The sequence below is a fragment of the Schistocerca serialis genome, chromosome 2, assembly GCF_023864345.2.
Source record: "Schistocerca serialis cubense isolate TAMUIC-IGC-003099 chromosome 2, iqSchSeri2.2, whole genome shotgun sequence".
NCBI lineage: Eukaryota > Metazoa > Arthropoda > Insecta > Orthoptera > Acrididae > Schistocerca > Schistocerca serialis.
The window spans coordinates 146998536-147018804 of NC_064639.1; the positions used below are offsets into that span (position 1 = coordinate 146998536).

The 20269-nt window shown below is 39.2% G+C and overlaps 1 protein-coding gene across 1 annotated transcript in view; it reads left to right on the forward strand.

Annotated features, from left to right (window-relative positions):
* Positions 1-1143: 1143 nt before the first annotated feature.
* The window catches only part of LOC126455810 (angiomotin-like), a 39809-nt gene continuing 20683 nt past the window's right edge, over positions 1144-20269 (forward strand). The window contains exon 1 of the mRNA XM_050091571.1: positions 1144-1758. Coding sequence (XP_049947528.1) covers positions 1181-1758 — 578 coding nt within the window. The 5' untranslated portion in view covers positions 1144-1180. The remainder of the gene's footprint in view (positions 1759-20269) is intronic.

Below are 20269 nucleotides of genomic sequence, written 5' to 3' on the forward strand. Positions count from 1 at the left end.
GGAAGAACGAAACTAAAATGAGCTCTAACATGGAAATTAAGCGTTTCCGGACACATCTCCACATAACATCTTTTCTTTATTTGTGTGTGAGGAATGTTTCCTGAAAGTTTGGCCGTACCTTTTTGTAACACCCTGTATATATTCTTTACTGTCATTTCTTGTTACCAATATTAGTTTATTCCCAAGAATAAGCAGCTTTCACTCGGTTAATACTCGGCAGAAATAAAACGTGCATTTGGATCGAACTTCTTTAACTCTTGTGCAAAAAGGTGTGCAGTATACTGCTGCATCCATTTTCAATAAGCTACCACTCGAATTCAAAAATCTTAGCAGTAATCGACGCGCTTTCAAATCGAAACTGAAGAGTTTCTTCATGAGTCACTCCTTCTGTTCTGTCGAGGAATTCCTTGAAAAATTAAGCTGATTCTTATTGTATTGTTGATTGCGATTACTTAAACTTGTGGACTGACTTTTTTCGGGTTCATGAACATTTATTTTTATCTATTACTACTTTTATGTTGTAATTTCATGTACTGACACGTTCCATGACCTTAGAGACTTGCTCCTCAACTTGGTCCTACGGAACTTGACGCGTAAATAAGTAAAAAATAAACATTCCTTGGGTAACTGGATCACCATAATCAAATATGGGGAGCGTAGTGACTCCACGAGTTTTTTTCATTTCTGTAGCTGAATGAAGTGACGCTGACATCTTCTAGTATATAGTTGTGTACTCTCTCCAGAATTATCCCCAAGCTCTTTGGAAAAGATGCAGAGCTTATGAAGGCTTCTGTGAGCGACTTTAAACGTATAGAATGCTGCTAAAGCAAATTACCGCAGCTATCACAGAAGTTTAATTTACAGATATACCGAGTAACAGTTATATCCTTCTCGGCAACAAGGCTGTATTTCATAGTCGGATATATCTAGAATTTGTTTAAGATTCAGATGAGTATCCAAATCCCTGTCAAATGGCCTTCCTGGTACCTTCGGCAGGTTCACCTTGACAGGCTTTACATTCTCCTGGGACGCTGGCGTCAGCTATGAAGGCGAGGCGACGTAGAATGCTTTCCCCTTTCTGTGCCGGACATTAGACACGTACTTAAGCAGGAGCAGCGACCACACAGCCACACCACACCCACCTCCCCCGTTGCCAGGACAGCTACAGCAGTCGCCCGAGATGCAGAGTGTCGCCGCCCTCGCCTGCCTGCTGGCCGCCGCCCACGCCGGGATCGTAGCGCCGGCCCACCTCCCCGCGGCTCCAGCGCCGGCGCCGGCCCACGCCGTCGTCTACGACCACTACGCGCCGCCCAGCTACAGGTTCGACTACGCCGTGGCCGACTCGCACACGGGCGACGCCAAGACGCAGTTCGAGCACCGCGACGGCGACCGCGTGACCGGCGCCTACAGCCTCATCGACGCCGACGGCACGACCCGCATCGTCGAGTACACGGCCGACGACCACAACGGCTTCCAGGCGGTCGTGAAGCGCGTCGGACACCCGACGCCGGCGCCGCCCAGGGCCGTGGTCGTGGCCGCCCCTGCTCCGGCGCCCGCCGCCCACAGTCCAGTGTACGCCCCCGCTCCCGTCGCCCACACCGCGGTGTACGCCGCCCCTGTCGCCCATGCGCCAGTGCACGCCGCCCCTGCTCCCGCTCCCGCCGCCCACGCAGCTGTCCTGGCCGCCCCCGTTCCCGCCGCCCACGCATATGCTTACCCGGCACCAGCACAGGAACCTGCACACCCATCTCACCACGGGTAGACAGACCCTAAGATTCGACACAGGCTTGGCAATGAACCCTGAAATCGCAAGTATACACACACGTCCATCAACGACAACTGCAGTCTCCCTCATCTGCCATTACAGTTGCCGATACATTACCATCAACTGTTCATCTATTTGTTGCTCAAACGATCTGCATCGTAAAATAAAGTATTTACTGTAAAAATGTCCTCTTTTATCTACTACTTCTGTTCCTACATGCTTCACGTTAATGTAGCCTTTATCAACTCAAAGAAAGGGAGATTATACCAATTTCATACATTACTTAAATTTCGCACAGCTTACAGTGTCTTTTTGTGCAGATTACTTTTACCCATCAATGAAACTGATGTACTTGTAAAACTATATCGAGGAAATAACAACAGAAATATTTTCTCTCATGATTTGTAGTATTACGCACTCACTCTTTTACGTACTGTCCAGCTGTAATGTATCAATATCAACAATCCGCCAAAGTATTGGCCGCCATAGTTCTACGTCGTAATACCACTAGTTGCTCAACAAACGACGTACAATGAAAGTGTGGCGCCCTTGTTTAGGGATTATCATACTGGACAATTATTTATACAAGGATAACCTTTAATTGTGGAAAAGGTAAATAACTTACAAAAATTTTATGACACAACATTTCACGCTCCAATATTTTTTCTGTACACTGGTTTACTTTGGTTAATTGTATGTGCTGAAAAATGTTTTTAGCGAACAAATGAGATTAATTATTATAACACTGGAACTGACTTATTAAATGGACACTGTTTTGTTACTATAACTCAATAGAATGCACAACATTAACACCTCTGCTACAACTATCGTAAAAATGTTCTGAAATTATTTCTGTTATCAAAAATAACGAAGTTACCGCACGCAATGCTTAAAGAACCTCAAACCTTGCAGTGGATTTTTCGTCAACATTAATTATTAATTAGTACCACGGATAACACTAGAGCATGAGACTATCATTATTAACCAGAAAATGATTTTTCTGTATCTTTTACCAGTCCAGAATTTTGCACAGCAAGATTTCCTTTTGAAACATGAAAGTATTTTAACTTTGACACTGTTAAAGTTTACAATATTAGCAGCCTGCGTCCGCCTGTGAAACACAACATAAAATCTGCTGCTTTGTTGTCCGATCTCGAACTGCTGTAAGAAACAATTTGACATTCAGTTTTTACCTGATCGCTTATTGCGTTGTGATTGCCCTTATTATCAGATTTGAATCTGCCGCAGCGGCTGCTCGTTCCGCCGTCGCAGCTCTGCACCACGAACACAACTTAAAAAGCTGAAAATGTCTAAAATAAATAAAATACCGGGCAAGCTTTCTAATAACAGCAAGCAAGTTCTCATTAAATAACTATATTTAAAACACGAATAATAGCTTGACACACCTTTCTTTATAATCACCGCTTAATGGCGTCCTGCTTACAATCTTGACAAATGAAAGCTACCTATGCGTTAAACATAGCGTCACAGGTTCCTCCTCTCTACGTGACTCCAAGAAGACGACAACGACATTATTATTCTTACACTTCTATTTATACAATGGCTGACTATCATGAAATCTCTGTGTTTTCCTTTACTAATTCTTTTCTATGGCGGTTTCAGAACTCGCCGACACAGATATTGTCTCACAAATCCAGTACGTAATCCTTTACAAATACAAAATATAACATAATTGTCTCTATTCTATTATTATTCAGAGTCCACAGACGTAATCAGTGCCTATATACAAATAAAATTGTAATTGTATAGTTATAAAGCATGTGTTACCAGGAAACATTATACACACTGAATGCAGTATATCTTTAAGTTTTATTCCCGCGTGTCACTGTCAGTTCCGTAACTTCTCGCTAGGTGACATGCGCTAATGAGTTACTCCAACAGTCATCGAGAAGTCGTATAACGTTGCAGAGCGAGCACACTATTGTTTTTGGTTCCATTAATCCAAATTCACTACTACCGCTCAGATATCACAAGCCACCATCTCAAAGAGAAACTGTTATTAATTGTTGTCGTTTCACCGAAACTGGCTGTGTAACATGCATGACGCTGTGTCAGGGTTGGCCAGCACTCTCTGACGCAGCAATTTACAAGTTCGGCAGTCTCGCACTCCTAGTCTGCGTAAATCGACGAGACGTGCCAGCTTAGAACTGAATATGCCTAGTGTTGCAGTGTGGAAGGAATTACGGAAACGGCCGTCATTCAGACACTACAAATTGGAGTTGTTACAAGCCTTAAGAGAAAGTGACAACGAAAAATGAGCTGAGCTTTGTGTACGGGACTCGCCTAACGTAAATGTTTTTTTCGCTTTAAGCTGTAACAAGATTTACGATCCTTTCTTCTTTGCCGAGTCAACTGTAACTGTCATATCGTACCTGGAGACGCTTGAACATTTTCTAATACCTCAATTACGACAGGATATGGGCGCAGAATTTATTTTCCAGCCACCATATTATCATCGTAATGTTGTCGCGCATCTACATAGGGAAGTGCCAGCCTGGATTGCACGTGGTGGAACAATATCCTGCCTACCAAGATCTCCTGAAATAACTCCAATAGTCTGTGTGTGGGGTTACATTAAAGACAGAGTGTTTGATCCTCAGGTTACGGGAAACGTCATCGAGCTTTGACAACGGATAAAATAAGCAGTTGTCACCATTCATCAACAGGATTTGGCAGGAAACTGATTGCAGATGCGAGGTTTGTTGTGTTACAAAAGCTAACCACACTGAACATTCGTAAGAATATACTGCATTCAGTGTTGTACCAAACATTTCTGAAAGTTATTTATCTTTTTTCACAATAAGCGTCACTTTTGTATGACTAGTTATAAACTCCCTGTATCATATTTTGGCGTGTAATTCATTAAAATTGTTATTCAGGTCTCTCTTGCATCAATGAGGATAAAACTGTTCGTATTAAATATTGCAGTTGCATTTTTACGTACTGTATGTCACACTGCAGATTTCCTCTTCCAAAGAACTCTATAAACAGAAGAATAACGTTGACACTGAAAAGTAATAGCCGTCGACTACTTTTTTTCGTAGCTGTTTCCTTTTAATTGATTACAACTTCTAAATTAATTTACTTGGTTGTTCAGATATGATTTGGTGCATATACCAGGGTGCATAAAAAAGTATGCCTCTTGTGTCAAAACAATTTAATATTGAATGTATAACATCGGAGTTGTACATGTCATAGCCTAAACCGCCTTCTATATAACACCAGCATTCAATGCAGTCACTATGGATTTGTATACATTTAAGCCTCCATCGAACACAAGCATCAAAATCAGGATTTTGCTTCTCGATCCATGATTTTAAAAATCCAGGTTTTGCTGTTGATTGTGAAGTCTAACGCGTCTGTCTCCTACAATCCCTTCATGAACACGTGTTCGATTGGCAACTGTGACAGATGCTGGAGGCCGATCGTTGCGCGATTTATGTTTCCGTTGTACGTAACTCCGTTACCAAACGTCTGCACCCAGCGCTGCACATTTCTAATGTCCGTTACAGCGCCCCATACACTTTCTGGTCGGACGACGTTAAAACATCTTTAAAAATCATGTATCAAGAAGCAATATCCTGAATTTCTCCAAATTGGTTTTGATATCTGAGTTCATCGATGCCACAAGGTGTGCAAATGCTGTATTGAAGGGTAGTGTTGTGTAGAGGACATTTCAGGCTTTGATCGCTGTATGTCCATTATAAAATTTTTGTAACACTGGAAGCATTAATTTTTGATCCTGTGCTTCGTATATAGAGAACTACGTCGATCGGCATTTTAATAAGATCACACTCTATAGCTTATGCTGGTTAAATGACGGAGAACACTTTCAGCATCTCTGCCGATGTTTTTCTGCAGGATAATAAAAAAAGATGTTCAAAATCACTACAAATCTATATCTGGAAACAATTACACTTCTTCTTGACACTGTCTACATTCAGTTTCATGAAATATTTAATTTCGTATTTGTGCTTTCAATATAGTTACCTAAAAGTAACATTAAGAAATGAAGGAGATTTATTTCCTCGATGTAGTTTATTCGGAGTTCTGAAATTTACAGAGCATCACGTTTCTTTCTACAAATGTTCCATGTGACTTCCTCTTGTGACACAGCAGATATCCCATCGGTACGAAATTTCTTCACAGATACGCGAGAGCTCGCTATTGATGGGCGACCTCGACCTTTCTCTCGATACGCCACTTAACCTGTTTTCACAAACCGATCGTACAGTGTTTTTTCAGTCTTTGACTTAGTAGACCTTTGTGATATACCGTTCTGAAGCGTCTTCATACAACAATTATACTACTGGCCATTAAAATTGTTACACCACGAAGATGACGTGTTACAGACACGAAATTTAACCGACAGGAAGAAGATGCTGTGATATGCAAATGATTAGCTTTTCAGGGCATGCACACAAGGTTTGCGCCGGTGGCGACACCTACAACGTGCTGACATGATGAAAGTTTCCAACCGATTTCTCATACACAAACAGCAGTTCACCAGCGTTGCCTGGTGAAACGTTGTTGTGATGCCTCGTGTAAGGAGGAGAAATGCGTACCATCACGTTTCCGACTTAGATAAAGATCGGATTTTAGCCTATCGCGATTGCGGTTTATCGTATCGCGACATTGCTGCTCGCGTTGGTCGAGATCCAATGACTGTTAGCAGAATATGGAATAGGTGGGTTCAGGAGGGTAATACGGAACGCCGTGCTGGATCCCAACGGCCTCGTATCACTAGCAGTCGAGATGACAGGCATCTTATCCGCATGACTGTAACGGATCGTGCAGCCACGTCTCGATCCCTGAGTCAACAGATGGGGACGTTTGCAAGACAACAACCATCTGCACGAACAGATTGACGACGTTTGCAGCAGCATGGACTATCAGCTCGGAGACCATGGTTGCGGTTACCCTTGACGCTGCATCACAGACAGGAGCGCCTGCGATGGTGTAAACGACGAACCTGGGTGCACGAATGGCAAAACCTCATTTTTTCGGATGAATCCAGGTTCTGTTTACAGCATCATGATGGTCGCATCCGTGTTTGACGACATCGCGGTGAACGCACATTGGAAGCGTGTATTCGTCATCATCATACTGGCATGTCACCCGGCGTGATGGTATGGGGTGCCATTGGTTACACTGTAAGAGGTCCGAGCAGATGTAATTTCGATGTATTGCTCATGCGCTGCCTGCGATATGCAAGGTATAAGAGAATCTCTGACCAGAGAGCAGTGTTGACTGCAGTAGGAACTGTGTAGCTGTAGCAGTAAGTTGTTGCTAGTGAACAGTCTGCTCTGGTCTGGTCTGGTGTATCGCGTTGGCTGGACCGGTCGCGGTGCAGCGATGCCGGAGCCTGAGTATTATTGTATAAGGTAAAAAGCAGCCTCGCCCATATGTGGTAATGTTATCTCAACTCCCATGTAAATGTTTTAAAAATCTCGTAATAATAATCTTTCTCATAAAAAAGTAACTTTTAACAATCATTCATTTCAATTTAAAGAATTTACTAATTTCTCCAATCCATGATCATCCCGATTATTGCAAAAGAAAAATCAGTTGCTTCCTTTCATAAATGACAAATCTATCGGCCAGCATTGCACAAGGCTGTGCCAGAAAAATTTATTGTAAGAGCAGATATATATGCGTTATCCGGCGATTTCATTGAGGTAAGAATTTTTCTCCTTTTTTATTCAGAATGATCTTTCAGGGTCATGACGCAGCACTGCTGACGTCCAAAATCTACCAGGTTAAATTCACAGTCAATTATTGAAAAGTTATGAGTGAGCGACAATTTAATTGAGAGGTTAGTTACATTGTATTATTACCAGTTTACGGAAATTATTTTTGTTGGGACGTTACACTGGATGTGAACGACATAATTATAATTATTTACTGTTGAGAGGTTTAGGAAGTTTTCTGTTTTGAGGTTACACTAAATGTGAATGAATTTTGTGGGGAGACTTAATGTGAATAAAATTTTGTTGGGAGGTTACGGAAAAGAATTTTGTGGGGAGGTTAAATGAGAAATAATTTTTGTGGGGAGGTTACACTAGGCAAAAACCGGCCAGGATCGTATTTTCTTTGTGAATTTCTGAAAAGTAGTCATATATCTGCTCTTATTTACTTAAATCTGGCGCAACGCATTTACTAATTTGTCACTCTTTCTTTCACAGATCATCGGCAATTTATTGCTCTTTGTTGTAATTGTGTTTGTTCCATTTTTGCTTCGTCTTTGTTTCATTTTGTGCTTAATTTTGATTTGTGAAAAATGCCGCGAAAAACTGTTAACAGTACATCGCGATGTGCAATGAGTGAAATAGCCGACTCGAATAATTCGACCGATTATACTTGTGACACTCAGTGTAATAATGATAATCCCCTAATTACAGATAATCAGTGCCTACCGATCACTAGTAATGATTTTGATCCTAACGATGAACAAACAAATTCAATTACGTCCACAGTAAATGTAACAATTGATGACGCGGTACGTTCCGTTACAATGAATGCTGTCCAATTTGACACGCCTGATTTGCAAAATTTACGTAGCGAACAGATATTTGTTTCTAACGAAGGTGGCCAATATACACAAAACACGTCAGATTTATTTGAATCCGATGTAGTGGCCAACAGTGCACGTCCGATTAGCGAACCTTTTCGTGAATCAGACAATGACTAAATGGTTATTCAAAACGTGTCAAATGCGGATACACCAACACACAGCATAGAAAATAGATTCACTACTTTTAGCATGGTTCAAGTTATGGCAGTATTGCTACAACGTAATGAAAAAATAGACAACAATTCCAAACAGTCGAAGAAAGAACAAGACGACAATTACAAACGACTTAATGAATCAAACAAACAACTTAATGAAAATCTCAAGCAACAATTTAATGAAAGTCTCAAACAACAACTTAATGAAAATAATGAAACTCTCAAACAACAAATTAATGAAAAACAAGACAACAATTTCAAACAACTTAGTGAACAGATTACAGCCGTTGCCGCGCAATGTCATGATACTAAATAACAATTACGTGAGGAAATTAAGGCTTGTGCTAGGAACAGTTGTGAAGAAATTACATCTGTGACACAAGAATTAAGTAATACACATGCAGCCACAACTAAATTACTTAGAGATGAAATCAGTGCAGTCGCTAAACAATGCTCTGAAAACGCAACACAGTTACGCGACGAGTTTAAATCAATGTCAGCAGAACTTTCACGCACGCTGGATGCGAAAGTAGACGCGAAATTTGACCAGCAGAACAGCCAGATTGACGAACGTTTTAATCAACACCTACAAAACAGTGAAACGCGTTACCGTAAATTTATACAGGAACAGAATAAAGTAAAGTAACAAGACATGGAAACAATTACTGCACAGAGACAGGAAGATTAGCGTAAATTGCTTACGAAAGCAAAAACATACGCAGACAACAATATTGCTACAGTATCGGACGAAATCAAACAGTTGAACACCGAATTGCATGATGAAATCTCCGATCTCAAAACAAAAACAGACACACACACATTAGACTTTCAGACAATGACCAACAGACTTGAAAAGTTGGAATTAATACCGGATCCCGATGCCATTAAAGCAGACATTAAGAAATTGAACAAAACCACACGTAAAATACAAAAACAAATTAATGCTTGTGACACTAAAAACGACGATCACGTAAAAACACTGACTGAAAAATATGATGAATTGGCCAGTCGTATTGACGTTATCGAAAGTAATAATGACACCAAATCAGACGATACGTCACCTGTTTCGTTTAATCAAACACCCGAATTCCAAAATTTACAGCAGACGATCAGTGAGATAGGTTCGTCCAATAATACATTACGTAGAAAATTCTCATCTTTACAGCAAGAAGTGACGGAGATGAAAATATTTCAGCCTTTAACACATCGCAGCATACGCCACTTTCCGAACATTTGTCAGACTCACACAGCCAGTGTAATTTAGGTAATTTACAGAGAGTACGTGACTTAGATTCCGAACAGTCACAGACAAATAGATTATTATACAATCCTGAACCTGCTCAGACATACAGAGACGATAATTTTGATTACAAGCATTTTCTATCCGTGAGAAAATTTAAGGTATTTAAAAATGACAGAACACGGAGTCACACTTTGGATTGGATACAACAACTTGCTTTTGAATTTTCATCTGCATTGCCTGTAACGCAGAAACTAAATTTTATTTGCAGAGCGTAAATGACCTCAGGGGATTCATTACACCTCGATGAATATGTGCCGTAGCGTGCACAGGGCCCCGAGCCGTAGTAGTGCTATTACATCTTTAGTTTTCTGCACTGCTGCCTTCTCTTTTACTATCCTTTATATCTATCTAAACATCTCTTCAACTATCGATCTATCTAGGATTAAGAATGAGTAAAGAAAACCTGAGATGACAAGTTTTACCGAAAGTGACAGTTTTCATTAGACACTCCTGAAATGACAAGAACTGTCAGCGTAATTTTAAAATGAGACAAAATTTTAATTATCAGTATCGTCAAAATTATCAGCAACAGGAACCACATTTTGGTAACAATAGAGGTTTTCCCAACAACAGCAACAAAACCAGCCGGTTAGCATACCTAACCAACAACGTAATGTGCAAGGTCAACCAAGCTTTAATGTTTCGCCGCCTACACGTATAGCGTCGGCTCCACCAAATAGTAACGCAACGCAACAAGGAAACCAGTACGTACAGAAAACACATCATTTCAATTCCTATCGCAACGCGCCATATAGCAATGAGTATCATGATAGACGTAAAAATATTGAGCACAATTTTCAGCGTACGTTTAATAACAGTCGGTCTTACCAGCAGCAGAATCATCCGCAACAACAGATTATCATGAATGAACCAGACAGTAGATATCATCCCGAACGTAATACGTCAGGACGAAATAACAGAACAGTACAAATAGTCGAAATGCCACAGCATCCTCCCGAAAATAAAAGCACGTCAGAAAGAATTTGACCAGATACAGTGCAGAATGAATCTTCCAGCAACGCAAGCAATACTTTTGACACAGAGAATCATGTTCACGAAAATGTTATTACTTTTGACGATAACCGAGACACTCTTTTGCATGAAAAACCAGTTATTCAAAAAACCATTTCCCACCCTGTCATTGAAGTAAAGATTGGATCATCCAAATTTTCAGCAGTAATCGATTCAGGATCACCTATGTCAGTTATAAATGAAGAAACTTTCAACGAATGTAACGAAGAGAATACCTATCCTACGTTACCATTAGGAAAAACTAAAGTAAAAGGAGCAATATCTGGTAAAGGAGTAGATGTAGAGTTACAGACACACTTATCATTTTGTATTGCAGGTCATACGTTTCACTCAAATTTTTGGATTGTTCCCTTATTGACAACAGACGTTATTTTAGGTACGAATTTTTTGGTACAACATGACGCAGTTATTGACTTTCAAAATTCCTTTTTAATGTTAAAGGACGAAAATGTACAATTGGCTTTAGAATTTCAGCACTCTTTATCTGCAGAAGAACAAACAACTAATCGGACAGAGGTCATTTCTGCATCACGTAACACGGACTGGCATTCCACATTGTTCACAGATACGTACGTACACAACTATAGTACTCCAGACGAAGCCGACTATGACGTTATGCAAATGATTTCTGATAAAGTTAAACAGAGCAGTGCAAATACAGACGATGAACGTTCAGAGCTACGCAAAATTCTTTTACAGCAAGCTCCAGTTTTTGACAACATCCCTGGTACTATGTCCGGTTTTATGTATGAATTTCAAGTTAATCAACACGATACATTTAAAGCCAAACATTATCCTATTCCATACATTCACAGAGATCAAGTTAAGATAGAATTGCAAGCTATGCTTGACCAAGGAATTATTGAACCGGCAGTTAGTCCGTATATAAACCCGCTCCATATTGTTAAGAAAAAGAATTGTTCACTTCGCCTCGTACTTGATTGGCGTCACATTAATGACATCATTATTAATGAAACAGATCGCCCACAGACACTAGAAAAACTTCTACAGAAATTTCATGGTACTGCTGTTTATTCCACGTTAGATTTGAAATCGGGATTTTGGCAAATTCAGCTCCATCCGAACTGCAGAAAGTACACAGCTTTTCTCTGTTTTGGTGAGTGTTATCAATTTTGTAAATTACCGTTTGGTTTAACAATTTCTTCAGCAGCGTTTATTCGCGGTTTAAATACTATACTTCCTACAGAACTAAAAGACAGAATCACAACGTATGTAGACGACATTCTTATTGCAGAAGCTAACTGGTCTGAACACAATCTGATTCTTGAACAACTGTTGCAAACTTTTCGTGCACAAGGACTCACAGTTAATCTTAGCAAATCACACTTTGGCAAAACGTCTATAAAATTTCTTGGACATGTAATTTCAGCAGAAGGCATTGCGCCTGACCCGGAAAAACTTCAAGCTTTATGTGACATTACTGTTCCTACGACGAAGAAACAATTACGCAGCTTTCTGGGATTAATTAACTTTTTTCGTAAATTTATTCATTACTCTGCTTTAGACACCCCTAGATTATGTCAATTGACAGGTAAAAACACTATTTGGTCCTGGGATAGCCAAGCACATTCTGAATTTGTTAATTTGAAACATGCCTTGTTGAATGCACCTCTTTTATCACACCCAGATCTTACTAGAAATTTTTCCATTGCCACCGACAGTTCTAACACCGCTTTAGGCGTACACATTTTTCAGGAAATTGAAGAAGACGGTTCTACAGTAATTAAAAACATCGCCTTTGCGAGTCGCATTCTGCCACCTGCTGAACGCAATTATTCTGTTACAGAACTTGAAACATTATGTGTTGTATGGGCGTTTACGAGATTTCGGCATTTTCTTTATGGAAGACATACGACCGTTTACACAGATCATAGAGCTATCCAGTTTTTACTTTCCGCAAACTTTACACACGACAGGTTAAGCAGATGGAAATTTTATTTACAGGAATTTAATTTTACAATTGTTCATATTCCCGGTACGCAAAATATTGTAGCAGACGCACTATCCCGTTCTCTCAGCAACAATCAGCAAGACATCGCAACCAACTTCTGCCAAGTAAATTTTAGCGTCATGTATATTCAACAAGTTGCATTTGAAAATTTCATTTCGTCGTCATTACGAGATATATAGCACAAGAGCAGAGTAAAGACAACGTATGGAAAGGAATTAAATACCTTTGGCAAGATAGGAATAATGTTACCATCAGAAACTATTACACTGTACGCAATAATATTCTGTTTCGCCGCTCTCACCCTGACAGCAACAATTGGTTACTATGCATTCCTAACGAGCTTGTTAACAAATTAATTTGGTATACTCATTTACGTTACGCACATTACGGAGCCAAAAAATGTTTTCTTATACTGAGCAGAACTGTTATTTTGCCAACATGGAGAAACGGAGTATTCGACGAGTTTTAGCGTCATGTAAAATTTGCCAGAAAGCTAAGTCAGACACGACTTCACATATTCCTCCGTTACATCCCATTGTACCTGTTGAATTGAGACATATGGCCGCTGTAGACATTTTTGGTCCGATTCCCGCAACTAATACAGGTTTTTGCTACATCTTTGTCGCTGTTGAACTCACTTCAAAATTTGTTACCTTCACTCCGTTATGCAAAGCTACTGCTAAATCTGTTTCGAATGCATTTGTAAAACATTTTCTATTTCATGTAGGGCATGTATTGAAAGTAATTTCCGACAATGGACCACAATTTCGATCTGCTATATGGACACGTATGTTACGAGCAAGAAACATTTCTCCGATCTATATATCCAGGTATCACGCTTCTTCGAACCCTTGTGAACGACTAATGAAAGAAATGGGTAAACTGTGTAGAATATACTGCCATAAAAGACATATTGATTGGGATACACACATACTATCATTCCAGGATGTAATTAACTCGATACCAAATGAATCTACTATGCTATCTCCGACTGTTGTATTGAAAAATGTTGAACTACCTAACAAAATTAAAGAATTAGTATCCTTTCCTACATCTCGTCGACTACCCCACCATGAAATAATTGACATTGCACCCAACAACATCAAACGTGCCGCAGAGCGCCGGAGAAGACAGCAAAAACAGGTTTGTATACGCCGTGACTTTCACGTTGGACAGAAGATATTAGTACGCACACACTATTTATCCAACAGAGGAAAGAGTAGATGCAGTAAATTTGAGCTTCTATACACAGGTCCATATCGAATTCGCAGCATTCCTCACCCCAATGTAGTACACGTCAAAACTTTGAGAACCAGAAAAACCAAGGGCTATCACCATATTTCCAATATTAAACCCCTTTATTGAATGAACATACTTTATGATTTATCACACTGTAAAGCCATTTCCTGATTTTTATATGACCACTTATGGAATTATATTTATATGAACACTTACTGATGATTATCATATTTTTTCCTGGCAAGTGCCCGGCAAGGTAAGGTTAACAGGTCGCTTTTCTTGTCGTTATATATCAGACCGTGCACATTTTCCATTTTTCGTGTATGTATGATTGTTTTCCTGTTTTGTTTGTATGCACTACGAAATCTTTAAGATATAACAAACACCAGCTGACTTTGATATTTTTCCTTATGCCACTACATTATGATACTGTGTGTACATTTTTTGCAATTGAAAACTGTCTATATTTTTGACATAATACGTTTTCTGTCATGCTATGCTGTATGCTTAATTGTATCACTAGAAACAAATTTTTATTTGATGAGTATATGATTTAAATGCAAGATATTAATCCTTATTCATCATTTTCAGAAAGCAATAACGTGTAAAAGAAATAACGTAAACAAACCACAGTGGATTACTATGAAATCGGAATTTCACTTTCGGAATGAACGAAAGAAAATGCAATACCTTGTCATGAAGAGTAAATGGATCAGAATTAACAAGCATTAACAAGAATATACTATACACATCGTATGATAGCAGTCTTAACTAATTATTTTTCTTTCAGAATACGAGGCGATTGATGCAAGCTGTTAGATAGAACTACACATCTTAGTTTTAGTGATGAAGTATGATAGAAATAAGAAACTCTATACTATGAATAGTTGTATGAAGTAAATGGTAATATGAAAAATGAATAATAAAGTATCTTTTTTGCAGATGATGATGAATGATGATGAATAGTTATATGAAGAATATGCTAATATGATAATGATGTTTTTCTTTACAGGTGATGATAGTAATGAAGTTATGCTAATATGAATAATGAAGTTTTTCATTACAGATGAGGATAATGATGAAGTTTATATATTTACTATTAGTTAAGAGATGCTATGTAGTTATTTAAGTATTTGTTGCAGTTCGTTTTGACAGTATGTCTTATGTCGCATAGTATAATGACTGAATGTTTTGGAAAGGACAGCTGGAGTACATACATATTGAGTACACGTTTCATTACCTGTTAATTCGGAGTTCACTACTTTTCAGCATAATATGCGTTTCTCCTTTCAGCTCAATAATCCATTTTCCAGGAGAAGCTATTCATGAAATTAATGTGCTACAAGCAGTTAGTCATTAAACCTGTTCTAGTACTTGCATTTTTTTACCCATTTGTGTGTGTCATTCATGAATGTGATCACATATACTCTACTTGTTTCATAACCTTGCTACAGCTGACTCATGGCGAATGACGTTATTAATCCTTATTTCCAGTAATAAGTCAAAAGGAAATATTTTCATGCCCCAGCAATTAATTATCGATCTCAACGCAATGCATTGCTAGCATAAAAAAATTGTATTACCAGTCCCAAATAATGCTACCAGTTTAAGAGATATTTCTAGTTCTAAATATAATGCAAATTTCTCAGATTATTGAATCCATTATATCTATGTATTATTGGACCACAGACCTTGAGTAATAGTTACAGTGTGTTACATTTTAAACATGTCCTATGTCACTTGAATGATGAGTTCTGAGTAATACTGAATGATGTTTCGTAATACTGCATAAATGCTATGCCAATAATTTCTGTAAATAATATTTTTGTTATACTCTATAAATGCTATGCCAATAATTAACTCTCATTTTGAATGATGACTTCTGAATAATACTGAATAATGTTTTATAAAACGAGATGAATACTTTGTAACTGACCAATGAGTGCCAATAATTACCGCAATCAGATGAGTTATGAAAAATGTTTTGTAATATTCAGTACTTGCTATATGTTTAGTAACTGGCCAATGAGTGCCAATGATTACTATAGTTAGATGAATTATGTAAATGCTATGCCATTAATTAACTTGAATGATCACTTCTGAATAATGCATAAAAATGGTTTGTAACTGGCCAATGAGTGCCAATATTTACTGTAATCAGATGACTTATGAATAATGTTCTGTAATACTCCATACATAGTACAGAAATGTTTAGTAACTAGGCAATGAGTGCCAACAATTACTCAAATTGGTTGATAGACTAGTGTAATTCTCAATTATGACTAGCATAAGACTTAATGTCCTTCACCTTCTGACCTAATTACCAGAAATTACTGCAGTATCCGTTTGTCCTGTCCATCCTCATGATCATGGAGCACTATATTTGGTTTTTGCACTAATTCTACTTTGATGAAAGAGTATGGATTCTACAAGAATGTGCTGGTGACACATCATGCTGTCCACCACCTTGAACGATGGAGATGTTATTATGGTCCTACTGTTTGGTGTACCTAATGTACTACCAAAATGATAACATTGAATATTAATACAACATTTCATTGTCTTGGCTACACTGATTAATACTTCAGGGAAGAGAACTTCAGATTGTCTCACTCAGTGTTGTGCTTCTGTAGAAAGACATGGACTTTCAGTGCAGTTACGTGCAACCCACTGTGCTACAACCATGATGCAATCCTTCCCTTTCCCTTAATAGTTCTTGTAAAATGGTAAAAATATATACAGTGCGTGTGCACTTTATGTCATTTGTTAATATGTTTTGTACTCATTGCGTATACATTTTGTCATTTCTTAATATGTTCTGTACTCAGTGCATGTGCACTCTATTTTATTTCATGTTCTGCACTTATATATATGTATACACTCTGTGACTGTAGACTTAGTTAATTAAGTAGATTATAGAAAAATTTGTTGCTCATGGCAAGTCCAAATGACTCTCCATCGCTGCCAAATTTTTGCCCCCTCAGTGGAGGGTTACGTAAGAGGTCCGAGCAGATGTAATTTCGATGTATTGCTCATGCGCTGCCTGCGATATGCAAGGTATAAGAGAATCTCTGACCAGAGAGCAGTGTTGACTGCAGTAGGAACTGTGTAGCTGTAGCAGTAAGTTGTTGCTAGTGAACAGTCTGCTCTGGTCTGGTCTGGTGTATCGCGTTGGCTGGACCGGTCGCGGTGCAGCGATGCCGGAGCCTGAGTATTATTGTATAAGGTAAAAAGCAGCCTCGCCCATATGTAGTAATGTTATCTCAACTCCCATGCAAATGTTTTAAAAATCTCGTAATAATAATCTTTCTCATAAAAAAGTAACTTTTAACAATCATTCATTTCAATTTAAATAATTTACTAATTTCTCCAATCCATGATCATCCCGATTACTGCAAAAGAAAAATCAGTTGCTTCCTTTCATAAATGACAAATCTATCGGCCAGCATTGCACAAGGCTGTGCCAGAAAAATTTATTGTAAGAGCAGATATATATGCGTTATCCGGCGATTTCATTGAGGTAAGAATTTTTTTCCTTTTTTATTCAGAATGATCTTTCAGGGCAATGACGCAGCACTGCTGACGTCTAAAATCTACCAGGTTAAATTCACAGTCAATTATTGAAAAGTTATGAGTGAGCGACAATTTAATTGAGAGGTTAGTTACATTGTATTATTACCAGGTTACGGAAATTATTTTTGTTGGGACGTTACACTGGATGTGAACTACATAATTATAATTATTTACTGTTGAGAGGTTTAGGAATTTTTCTGTTTTGAGGTTACACTAAATGTGAATGAATTTTGTGGGGAGACTTAATGTGAATAAAATTTTGTTGGGAGGTTACGGAAAAGAATTTTGTGGGGAGATTAAATGGGAAATAATTTTTGTGGGGAGGTTACAACGCGTCTCGGTCACCTCTTGTTCGCATTGACGGCACTTTGAACAGTGGACGTTACATTTCAGATGTGTTGCGACCTGCAACAAGATAATGCACGACCGCATGTTGCAGGTCCTGTACGGGCCTTTCTGGATACAGAAAATGTTCGACTGCTGCCCTGGCCATCACATTCTCCACATGTCTCACCAACTGAAAACGTCTGGTCAATGGTGGCCGAGCAACGGGCTCGTCACAATACGCCAGTCACTACCTGAACACGCCATCCAAGCTCTGTTTGACTCAATGCCCAGGCGTATCAAGGCCGTTATTATGGCCAGAGGTGGTTGTTCTGGGTACTGATTTCTCAGGATCTATGCGCCCAAATTGCGTGAACATGTAATCACATGTCAGTTCTAGTATAATATATTTATCCAATGAATACCCGTTTATCATCTGCATTTCTTCTTGGTGTAGCAATTTTAATGGCCAGTAGTGTATTAGTGATTACGTTTTGTGGTGCCACAAGCAGCTCTTAGCACGTGCCGGACCGCCATACATCTCCTTTGTTAATGCCATCACCCACTGTTTTTGCATTAACGGGCGACTGGAATGACACCTGGAGGCGCAGTCCTGAAACTTGAGAACACGGTGCGAGGTTTGAAGAGTTCCCAGGGATAAATCAGTCAATGGATTCGAATTTATTTACTGCTACTTTTAGGTAACTACTTTAGAATAACGCTCTACAATAATTTTAACAAATAAAGTTGAACGAGGGCTGCAATAGCCGTACATTAAAATCTCAAAACAATAATGGAAAATGTGATTTCTCAGTATCAACTGAAAAGCAATTCCACAACAGCTCATTATTTCATTTTCGTAGCAACAGATTAATAAAGTCTGGTCTGTCCGTTTCACGTTGACTAACTTTATTCAGCGTACGTGCATCTATCACAATTCTGACACTACTTTCAAAAAAATGGTTCAAATGGCTCTGAGCACTATGGGACTTAACATCTGAGGTCATCAGTCCCCTAGAACTTAGAACTACTTAAACCTAACTAACCTAAGGACATCACACACATCCATGCCCGAGGCAGGATTCGAACCTGCGACCGTAGCAGTCGCACGGTTCCGGACTGCGCGCCTAGAACCGCGAGACCACCGCGGCCGGCTACACTACTTTCACTTTTTCCTACTATGATCAGGGATTTGTTATAGAGACTGGTACTCCTCTCTATAACATTCCATTCCAGCATTCGATCTGGTTTTTGTTGTACAGCCTCCTTTTTTGGACACTGGTACCACGTGCAATCGTTGAAAGAACGGGACATGGGGGATTACATAATTTGCATTGATATCCATTAACAAGCCCCAGTTTATTCGAAAACACGTTTTTATTTTTCATAATTATGTTACGTAAATCTTGTGTTTGTTCAGGTGTAGCATTTGGCACACCAACCACAATACTAATCGTCTTTCAAACTATTGTCAAATTTAGATTTCGCATACTGTAGTATTCCATATTTATGCCTAAACCAATCCCATCAGGCCAAATAACAATGTGAGTAGGTTGCTATTGGCACTAGTAGGGTAAGGGGGAGGGCATCAGCGCAATTTTGGTATGAAATTGATATCAAATTGATACGCAAATTAATTAAATTGTTCAATTAATTACCCCCACCCCAACCGCCACTCCCAAGCCCAGATGATGTCATGCGTTTTCCTCAACCTTCACATGAGTCCCCATCTCACCCCCTCCCCCTTCCACCACCACCATTTCCCCCTCACCTCCTACCCTATTGGCGGGAATTGATTATTTTGGTGGGAATTTCGAATTTTGGTGGGAATTTCTTTGTCCCAGAACTATGATGACATCACCTGGGAAATGGCGGCAAATTAAAAATGGTGGTGTCCTTTCCGGAACCCGAACCCTGGTTCTTCTCGATGGAGAGCCCAAGTGCACCTCCCAACACATGGAAACTGCCTCGATGCAGGAGATGAAGGTTGCTTTACGTTAGTGTACTTTGAAACTTCCTGGCAGATTAACACTGTGTCCCGAGTTCGAGTCTCGGTCCGGCACACAGTTTTAATCTGCCAGGGCCAGGAAGTTTCATATCAGCACACACTCCGCTGTAGAGTGAAAATTTCATTTTAGTGTACTTTATTTATTTTAGTTGCGAAACAGAAGGTCCCAATTACACAACTATATGCTAGCGTTACGCAAGGAGAGTCTAAAATCGCAATACAGCTCAAAAACTGACGATACCATGCAAATGGTGTTATCCTGCTGGGGAAAAATTTCACAGTACAACTCGTAACTAGCAGATG